Source organism: Chaetura pelagica, unplaced genomic scaffold, assembly GCF_000747805.2.
Source record: "Chaetura pelagica isolate M959 unplaced genomic scaffold, ChaPel_1.0 scaffold449, whole genome shotgun sequence".
Classification (NCBI taxonomy): domain Eukaryota; kingdom Metazoa; phylum Chordata; class Aves; order Apodiformes; family Apodidae; genus Chaetura; species Chaetura pelagica.
Window position 1 is genome coordinate 551,676 of NW_009954418.1, and position 10,595 is coordinate 562,270.

The 10,595-nt window shown below is 38.3% G+C and overlaps 2 protein-coding genes across 2 annotated transcripts in view; one reads left to right on the forward strand and one right to left on the reverse strand.

The window, feature by feature from the left end:
* The window catches only part of SLC7A6OS (solute carrier family 7, member 6 opposite strand), a 6,540-nt gene extending 3,059 nt beyond the window's left edge, over positions 1–3,481 (forward strand). Inside the window, exons 2-5 of the mRNA XM_010004440.1 lie at positions 7–273; positions 1,939–2,133; positions 2,756–2,885; positions 3,360–3,481. Of these exons, the coding sequence (XP_010002742.1) occupies positions 7–273; positions 1,939–2,133; positions 2,756–2,885; positions 3,360–3,481 (714 nt within the window). The remainder of the gene's footprint in view (positions 1–6; positions 274–1,938; positions 2,134–2,755; positions 2,886–3,359) is intronic.
* Positions 3,482–5,575: 2,094 nt separating this feature from the next.
* The window catches only part of SLC7A6 (solute carrier family 7 (amino acid transporter light chain, y+L system), member 6), a 21,362-nt gene continuing 16,342 nt past the window's right edge, over positions 5,576–10,595 (reverse strand). The window contains exons 5-9 of the mRNA XM_010004426.1: positions 9,333–9,436; positions 8,272–8,368; positions 7,902–8,051; positions 6,972–7,155; positions 5,576–5,670 (exon numbers count right to left, since the gene is read on the reverse strand). Coding sequence (XP_010002728.1) covers positions 5,576–5,670; positions 6,972–7,155; positions 7,902–8,051; positions 8,272–8,368; positions 9,333–9,436 — 630 coding nt within the window. The remainder of the gene's footprint in view (positions 5,671–6,971; positions 7,156–7,901; positions 8,052–8,271; positions 8,369–9,332; positions 9,437–10,595) is intronic.

Consider the following 10,595-nt stretch of genomic DNA (forward strand, 5'->3'; position numbering starts at 1 on the left):
CGCTCTTCCAAGCAAGTGCAAAGGAAGGAAAACCGCTACCGGGTGGTGGCCAGTCATCGACCCAGCTGTGCTGAGCCTGCTGCACCTGCCAGACAGGGCGAGGGGAAGGCTGATGGTGACAGGGGAGACTCTGGAGCAAGGGAAGATGCTTCACCAAAGGAGGGCGGTGCTGTGGATGAGGGCTCGGACTGCCGTGGAGAATTCCAGTTGTTTGATATCGTACAAGAAGAGGAGGTGGTGGGAGACTCCAGTGTGACTGCTGCAAACCCACAGGTCAGCAGGTGAACTTAGTGTCCTTTAGATGCTTTCATATGGCTTGGCTGGTACATGTGGGCAAACTGACTGCAGTAGAAGCTTTTTTTGCCTTGTAAGTATTCCACTAGGTAATAGAGCTTTAACTAGGTATTTTTAAGTTGGAACAGTTAATACAGGAAGTAACTTCCATGAAGATTCTGAAGTGTTGTAAGGTTGTTGAGAAAGCCAGCCATGTGGAGTTGTCCTTTACCTCCCTGTTTTTCCTGTACCCTGTTCTGATGTATGAGTTCTCACACTCCTCTGTCAGGTGGATCTCTCAGGATTTTTATTAACTACTCTACCTAGAAAAAGAAACAAATTAACTCAGTGTCTTCTCATCCACGCAGATTCCTAAGAATGTCACTTGTAGGACAGACTCACTAAAATGAAAGATACTTTTGACCTTCCCCTTTCCATAATTCCAGTATCTGTGTTCATTGTGTGTTTTGTTTTTAGCAGAACTCTAGGTGTCTGGCAGGCTGCTTAAGTCCCTACCTCCTGTTTTCATTGGCATTACGAGTTAAGTCTGTTTTCAGTTGGAGGAGTATCTGCCCAATATCTAGGATGCTTTAAAGTATGAAGAAGTTCTGCCTTCTGTGCAGGGCTGCCCTGCATACAGAGTGTTAAGATTTTGTATTAGAGACTTGTAACCCTATGGAAAAGAAGGTTAGAGGACTGTGTGTGCTTCCTTTAGTAGTTGCATCACTCATCACTCCTGTACCCCATCACAGCTGAGGGAAACTGAAATGCTTAAAGAAGGGGCTGCTTGGGTGAGGAGGAGCCCCATCAGCTGTCACCCTTCGGTGTTTCTTGTAGTTTATTTCAGGGCTTTGCTGTCAAAGTTTTGTATGAATCCTTATTTTCTATTAAGGTATGGCAAGTAGTTCAGACATTTTAGATCAGTTAGTTAACTATTATCACTGCTGATTAGAAAAACAGAAATGAAACTTCAGGCAGCATCTCAATTTTCTTACTCTTTTAGAGCTAACAGTAGGTGTTGACAGCAAGAAGTAAGCTTTCTCTTTATTCTGCAAGTATTTTAGGAGTGAATAAAAGGCTGGTCTCTACCTTTTCCTTGGAATTACTTAAGTAGCTGAGGAGACACTACTGTGAATTGGAAAAGATGTTCTGAAAAGCTGAAGCAGAGAAAAATTTGCAGCAAGAACCTGTGCTTGTAGACCTTCAAATACAGGTCACTAAAGAAAACACTGCAACTATTTTTTTAGGAAGGAGAAAGCATGAAGAAATTTCTTCTGCCTTGATATTGAAGTGAGGAAATAAATAAAAAGCCTAGCTCTAGGGCCTGCCAGTCTTTTCCTTTTGATCTGTTGCATTTTCATTGTTTCTCCTGTGCACTCTGTAATCTATTTGCATATGATCCGTGCTACTTCCTGCACATCCTTCCTGCAGTGTTGCCAGTGTAATGCCCTGCAAAGCACAAGGGCTGTAAACTTGTCTCTTTAACCAGCATGTCATCAGAAACAGATGAACAATTCTACAGGATTAGTCATATCCTCTTCAATAATTTCTAATGAACCTGTCCAAAACATGTTCTCCTATTATATGAAACAAGGCATGACTTCAGTGTAACTTCCATGTGTATGGCTTCAATGAAAATATGCATTCTTATTTATTTTTTCTTAGCAGAAGACTGATCCTGATGTGATTCTTTGCAATGCAGTAGAGATGATCCGTGAGCGTTTAAATGTTTCTGAAGATGGTAAGAAAGAAGAGAAAGTTGATGATTATGTTTATGATATCTACTATATGGAAACATCAGTCCCTGGTTGGATCCAGGATATCCTTTCTGTGCAGCCCTATAGAGAAGAATATGAACTGGTAAGGGTGTGGGAAAGCAGATTTTCCTGAAGTAGAAAGGTCATGAATTAACATGCTTGAAGTCCTATCATTAGAATTTGACATGCCCAGAAAAATAATTTGAAATACGTTTATGTTCAGTGACTTCTGTAAGGCTCTTTGTAACTGCCAATCGTGTGTTCCTCCATGTTACTAGAGGGATAATGCTCATGTTCTCAGGAGAATCTGTCTGGCTTCAAATTGCCAAATGAATTTTGGCACACAAGTGTAAACTTATTTCATGTTGACTAGGAGGCAGTGATAGTTGTAAATATGGTTGAGTGGAAAAAGGAGCAAGGAGTGACATGGAACTTTTTCAGTATTTGAGAACTTTTATCCTGATACAAGATGTTTTCCTGTAACAGCCTTCAGTGATTGTGAAGTTAGGAAGTTAAATGTAAGCTTTAGTCTTCCATTGTATAGATGCTGCAACCAACAGACTTTCATATCAGGAACATGAAGCTACTTTTCCTTTTCCTTGACCTATTTGACCACTGCTGAAATGAAAAATATGATCTGGATAGTATTGTTTAGTATTGTATAGGTGCCTAAAAACTGCTTAATCCAACTATATTTATGATTAAAGTTATGTGTTGACATGCAGGTGGATGATGATCACGTTCCAGGGGAAATATATGAAGATGAAGATGATGAAAATGATGAAAATAACTGGCGTAATGATTATCCTGATGAAGACGATTTCTTACCTGAGGAAGATGGTGATGGAGAAAAAGGTATGCCTGTAAAAAAAACAAACTGTTTGCTTTCATGCTGTGCACATAGAAAGCCTGTCATTTTTTACATGCTGTCTTTAAAAAAGCAATGGACTGAGCACTGCTGGGATAGTCTTCTGCTCTGGGTTAAATCTGCTTAGAGAAGCATCATGTTTCTTGGAACTACAAGGGATCTTTGTATTTTTGCAGTCAAAATTAAGAAATCCATTTCAGGCTGCTGCAATTGCAAAGGATTGCTTGTTTTGAGATGGAATAGATGACTTGGTTCCATGTGCTTGTGAACAATACTGCCTCTGCTTTCTTAACTCCCCATCCCAAGCACAGCGCACTCCAAGCACAGTTTAAATCTCACAGAAGTTGTTCAGATGTTGTATTTGTTAAAGTAGTTACTCCAGAAGCTTAAAATAGTCTGACTAACTTAACTGTTTAAGTAAAAAGAAGGGATAATTTAAAATGTTGGTGCTCACCCTTTAGAGTCTGAAGAGAGCCTCAGTGATGAGGAGCAATGTTACAGGAGAAGAACATGGAACAAATACCGAGAGGAGGTTCTGCAGGAGTTTGGATACGATGAGGTCCAGGATTTGGATTCTGACTAACAGCCCTTTTCTGAAGATGAAATGCAAAGCCATCACTGGCTATTTGTAAGAATGATGAACTAAACCAAAGAACAAAACAAAAAAAACCTGCCATAAAAACAAACGAACCAACCTCTGGAAAACCACTTTTTGGTAAAAGTTGTGCGCATTGGGACAGTAGGAAACCAGTCGTTACATGGGTAAGGTTTAAACTTAATTTTTGCCAGTCTGGCCTTCTGAAAATGTTGGTGACTAGCATGGTGCGCCTTAATGCTGACTAGGCTTGAATATTGATGACTAGACTTGGGTTCCAGTAAATGCTAAAACCTTGAACTATGTGAACTGTAACTCTCATATACTAAACAGATGAGTGTCAATATGCAACTTGACAATACCATTTTTTATTCCAAGCAAAAGACACTTACATGCTTTAAAAAAGATTTTTCCCCAGTCGGGATGCTGAGGTTTTGAAAGAATTTTTTTCCTCCTAAAGGTGCATATCCAAGCATTTGTACCTGTTCTGCAAGTACCTCCACACTATATATGCGGGTGCTGTTGGCAGCAGCCCCTCTTGTCATGACCAATGTGTCATTTTTCACAAGATGATGAACATGTCTGCTGTGATGGTGACTGGAAGTCCTGGAAAAAGGCAGTCTGTCCTAGTGCTTTCTACTGTAGTTGTTCCTGAGTTTCAAGTTACCTTCTCTACAAGTATGGGAGCATGTGAAAATGCCTTGGCTTGTCCATTATATTTCTGGATCTCTCTCCAGTAATTTTACTATTGGAGTAGAACAGTATATATGCATTTAAATTGTAAATAAAGAATTTTTAACTAATTTTTAACTAATTTTTCCTTAATCTTGCCTGTTTGCACACACAAAGTATTTCAGCACTCTCCTCTTTGAGTCTGTAAAAAATGGCTAACGGGATGTTAGATCAACATCAGTCATGAGCTGTAGGTTGCAGCAGTGACTTTAGGTCAGTTAGTTCTGGCTGGTGATGTCAAGGTAATGAAGGCAAAATATTTCCTTTTCTGGATTGCACAGAATGGTTAATATTGCTTTAACCTATGCCACAAACCTAGCCTGTTACAGCTGTGCTGCCCACTGGACAGATGTCTCATCTTTGATACTGAATTCAGGGTGGACTTGGCTGGGTTAATGGTTGGACTTGAGGATCTTACAGATCTTGGGATTAAAAAGTTGCATTATAATAGTTAAATGCCAATTTTCATTAACTACTGAAAAGACCCTACATGTTTATGTGCCAACTGTGCACAGAGTTCTTCAGCTACAATTTAACTACCTTAAACCCCAATAAAGGGGTTTATAAGGCTTCATAAAGGTAGCCCAAGACTCCATTTTATGTTAGTATTAAAATAAGTGGTTTGGTCCTTTTCTAGTGAACAGAACTGAAACAGTTCAGAAACAAATGCTCAAAAGCATCAAAATATGTATTTTAATTTTGGAAGTTTTCATAAAGTCTTGTTGTAATCAACTATGTACTAGCAAGCGAAAAGGAAAGAATCATCAAATACTAATCAAGTACTTAGTGCCAAGGTGCTTGCCACATTCAGGTACCACATCTCCATACAGTGTATGGAATAAAATACTTACTGAAAGGAGTAAGGTTAGTTCAGTCTTTATGATAAATCAGGTAGTTTGTTGTGACCAGTTGTCTTCTGAGATAGGAACTGAGATAGCACAGCAAGTATTTCATGCAAACACCCATCAGAATTAAGCTGGACTTGACTTTGGGTCTTCTGAGTCAAAGTGTTTTTCAGCCTAACTTAAAAATGCATTACTTCCAGGGCCTGGTTCATTCTGCAGAAATTAATTTGATCCATTAGCTCTTACCATTTTAATACCAATTCTGAAGAAGGAACAATACTGAGGCATAGCTTGTGTGCCTGAAATGAGTAGGTAATCATCATCCAATGAAAATATGCCCTGAAAATATGCCAGTTTAGGAGGGTGACATGAGGGCATGCAGTGGGAATAAGTACATTGTGTTTCTGGAAAGCCCCCTGGAAACGGTTTCCATGTTTTTTCCAGTTTCTTTTATTGTCATAATTGCTGTATCCTCACTGCCATTTCTTTTAATAGCTTTGCAATTTTAATTGGATTTGATTTCCAACTTCTTTTCTTCATTTGGGTCCATCTCTGTTAAGACACATAAACAGAGCAGCTGCATGTTCCGTGTGACTGTACCTGCGTGGGGAAAGGAAGATACCTCAGAAATAGAGCCACCCATCTCGAGTCCTTAATTACACAACATACAACTGGCTCGTGAACGTTGTCAAGAATGCTGCCTCACTTCTCTTAAGGGAAACAGTAACAGTTAAATACAAAAAATGTCTTCACTCAATGTTTAAAACTGTTCTGTTGATATCCTAAAGTGTTGGTCTTCTTAGGTACCCCACCAAGTAACTGAAGTGAAGTATTCTTTTCTCTTGAGAGTTTAAAATTGCTAAAATCAAAGAATAAAACAACGTCAAATAGCACCAGGAAAGCGACAAAGTTACCAAGTATTTACATGTTCACTAGCTGCTGCTGCACCACATCCTGTTGCATTTTACAATTATGCTATAAACCTTCCTTTCCACATCACCCATTATGGTTTTCTCACATAGTAACAATGACAACAGTGTACTGCTGGGGAGAAACTGCATTAAACTGCAGCAATTCAGTAGAAGGCAAAATTCCATCTGTGGCCCATTTCCAATCTAACCATCTTAAAAACCTGATTCAGTAAAGCAAGAAGGTTAGCTTGTGCTACCAGGAATCTTGGGCCCTTTTACAGTCATTAAAATTGCTTACCAAAAAGACTTTTAATGTCTTAATCAAATCTTTTTGCTTTTATTACAGAGAAATGCATAAAAACTGAGGACAAAGTTTGTAGAAAGCACATGGTCTTTTAAATTACAGTAAATCAAATTTGGGTGTAAAAACACAGAAAATTAGAACACCCCTTTACTGTGTCTGGCTGGGATGCATCTAACATTCCCCACAGTAGCCCACACTGTGCTGTGGTTTGGATTTGTGGCTTAAACAGGGATGGTAACACACAGATTGTATGATTCTGTCACTGCATAGTGCTTGCACAGTAGGAAGTTTGCAGAGAAGATGGCCAGAACAGCTGACCCAAACTAGACAAAAGGGTATTTCATGCTGTATAGTGTCATGCTCAGCAATAAAAACGGGTAGAGGGAGAAGTGCATGCATGCCAGAGGGAGGTGTCTTCCAAGGTTGCCATTCCTTGGAGACTGGTTGTGCATTGGTCCACTTGTGGGAGGTGGTGATTGCAGGGCTCTCCCCCCCGCCTTTACTTTCTAACTTACATTTATCTTGACCAAAAAGTCTTCTCAGCTTTGTTCTTCATATTTTCTCCCTCCTTCTGCTTGGGGTGCTGGTGAGCATGAGGCTCTCACCACAACCCTTTTCGTCAACAAACCAGGATTCACTGATTTAATCTCTTTCCTAACAACATCTCCATCTACAAAGAAACTTACCTAAAATCTTGTTGATAAACTGAGGTCTCCTTGATGCAGGTAAATAGACTCCCAAGAAAAAGACTGGAATTCCAGATAGAGCTATGGCAATTCCAATCAATGAATTTATAGTGTCACTGTAGAGTGGCACTACCACCAGAAAAACTGTGCATATACAGAATATTATTGGGAAAGCCACGCTCAGCTGCAGACAGAAAAAAAAAGAATGTTACTGGAATACTTGTTGTCTACAATTTACAAACAAATGTCTAATGAAAGGAAAAAGGAAAGGGAAACATGAAAGTACATGCAAGAAGATGCAGACTTTTCCCTCTCAAGCCCGCTTTGTGAAATTATCTGTTCTTTATCTTGTACATCTGGTTATTTGGAACCTATAAGCAAACTGCAGAATTATTCTTGAACAGAAGTGCTGCTAAAAATTGCAGGAGTCAAGTCTGGTAACTGTGCTATGCTGATAGAAACTGCAACAGCATGACATGTTTTTGTACAAATCCAATAAACTCAGGAACTTAGAATTACTTTTTTGGTGTGTACAGTATCAACTTAAAAGTATGAGAAGGTGTTAAGAGTGCTGATACTGAACTGAAAAACCATCAGAGCTCAACATGGTCCACACTGACAGAATTAACTAGTTTACACATTCCTAATTAGATTTCTAATCCAAGAAAGAAGGCTGAGACATTCTGCAGTTGACAGAGGGGAGGGATGCTGCCTGAAATAATGTACAATAAAAGAGTATACTATTACAACAACCACTCATCTAACAGACAAGCTAGCTTTCATTTTACAATATACAATGGAAGCCATGTTTTATGTCCTGATCAGATTTTAACCTTTAGGCATAACATGTATGATCCACATTTTAGACAGTCCTCTTACATTGTGGGGAAGACAGGGATTTGAAACAATTTTGAGATAAGTAAATATTACCTTAAGAGGCCTGGGACGATCTGGCTCCTTCCAACGTAGGTATAATTGCCCAGCAATAGACAGACCAACAAAAAACCAGTAACTGAAACTGAAGTAGTTAATAAGCTTGAAGACATCTTCTACAGCCAGGTAAATAAGGGTCATAGCACACTGTCAGGGAAGAACAAGAGTGAGATGAACAACAGAAATTTGAAACTTACTGTTTATGCTGCTTTTTGCTGTAAAGTAACTCCTTACACTCCTTAATGTTTGGCATGATTTTATGCCTCAAAAAATCACTCTCTCAGAAATCACCTTGATGACAGTAAATCTTTTTAAGGTTTTCCTTTAAATAATCATACAGCTAAGAAGAAAAGCAATAATTTCTTACATTGAAGAGCAGAGCTGGCACAGGTGTGAACCTCTCTATGTGGATCATAGACAACAGATCTGGAAGGTGACCTTCTCGAGACCCTACAAAAAATAGCCTGAAAAATAATGTCAGAAAACAGATGTTGAGACAGAATGTACTACAGAAAATCAAACAATACCAGTCAAAATAAGTATTTACACCACTGAATTTCCATCCTTCAGACTGGAACATGGATTCAACCTTTCTTGTGAAGATGCACCGTACAACAGCCATTAAAAGATATACAAGCTTTTAGAAACATGCTGTTAACACTAATTTTTAAAAAGCAATCCTAAAGGTAAAATAGAAAACATCTACAGTAACTAAAATAAGTTTCTATGATTTCAAAAAATTCTAACTAGTTCTGAAAACATTCCAGCTTATAGCAGAACAAACAACTGCAAATTTTTATGTACTAGCTGCTTCACCGTATCTTGTTCAAATTTGTTCTCAGTACAGAGGAACTGCACATAAATTCAACAGGTAGGAAGGATGTCAAAATGCCTGAATAAATCTCATTAAAATTTTCACTAGTCACATCTAGTGCTCAGAGGAAATCTTCTATACTGTATCCTAAGCTTTTTGAATGCATCTTAATAGCAGTAGCAACTTAAAGAAAATTTACTTGGAGAAAAGCTTAAAGATACTAAGATTTTTAAACGTCACTAAGTTTGAAGTAAATACATTTTATAACAAGAGCTTGTTAGAATTATTATATCAAGCAAAATGGAAGATAACTCAATCCAAATAGTCAGAAGGCCTGAGGCCTCACCACACAGACAACATTAATTTGATCTTTAATCATACTCTCCATACAGTTAGGAATACTTTGGGAAAGGAGTTAGTGGTAGTGTTAAGGATAAGAGTGAAAGGAGGCAGTGTTAAGGGTGTATGTATACACACACAGAAGTTTATTTAGGTCTTATTGTATTGTGGCTATTCATTACAGATTTGGTTACAAAAGTATTTTTGCCACTCTCACAACAGATAAGCGTAATGGTAACATGGATATTTGTCAAGCAGAAAGAGATATGCACTACCTTGATGATGCTAGAATTGAAGCATTAAGTCCACCAAAACAAGAAAAAGCTACAGCAATGGGAATTGTCCAGCTGAAGATACCGAATACCTGGTCAGCAAATGTCTAATGGAAGAGAAATGAAAAAGGAAACATGAAAATATCTGCAACAAAGCATAGGAAAAACAATGACATCAAAGCTTTTGTAGCAAGTTTGTGTGGAAAAAATAGTCCTATAAGGATAATCCATAATGCAGCACAAAGAAGCAAATGCCCTTTTTATTTATGGATTCTAAACTAGCACAAACGTATTTAGCCAAGCACCTCAACTCACATTTTCTGCTCACAAAGGAAAACAAAAAGCTTTTAGAATTTTCTCACCAATCATAATACATTTTATTATCTTAACTGAACTATAGAACTCAAGTGTAACAGTGACTATAGAGAATAAAGGACAAAAATATGACATATCCAAAGAGGAGTGCCATATAGCAGGTGATAAACATAGCCACCATCACACCAACTATTTATAGACAATATATTCCAGGAATCTATTTTATTTTCCTTCTTTTTTCCATTTCCTAAGCAACCTCTACTTCTCCTTTAGCTCCACCAGCAGAGCCTCTGGGCTCTACTCTCACAATATGGCAAATGACACAGCAAGTATCTTAGCAGTCATTTGTTAATGTTGCTAGATGATACTGCAGGCCAACTTTGGTGCTTTTCCATGGTAGAGCTCTGAAACCAAGAAGCCAGGAGCATCAAAGTTTCACAGGAAGTGGTAAGACATCCATTTCCAGAAATTTGGGACCTATACAGAAAATCAATAAAAATTTGCAGGATATTGTCCTGGTCAATTCTGTTGAGCCTCCTGAGAAAAATGAGAAAGAGACTTAGGAATATCAGACCAAATGTTTGACAAATATAAAAATTCAATACCTGAAGACTGACAGCTATTCTAGATCCCATTTTGGTCTAAGAATTGTACATGTCTGAACATCAGCATGCTTGGAATTAAGCAGAAATCCACCCATGCTGTGTTTAGAGTCTGTGGATGGAAGCCTTCTTATCCCTGTTCTACCTACTGACTACATTATTTCCCTGATTGTTTCACTAAAGCAAACTAAGAGTCATAGTAGCAAATGGATCATATCTACATTTGGCAGCATGAAATCACTATTTACAGAACAGAAGGTTTGTACAGATGTACAAGTGGTATTCAAACAAAACCCAAGGACTTCTGGGTATTAGAGTATTTTAGATTTCTGCAGGAAAAACCTGCTGA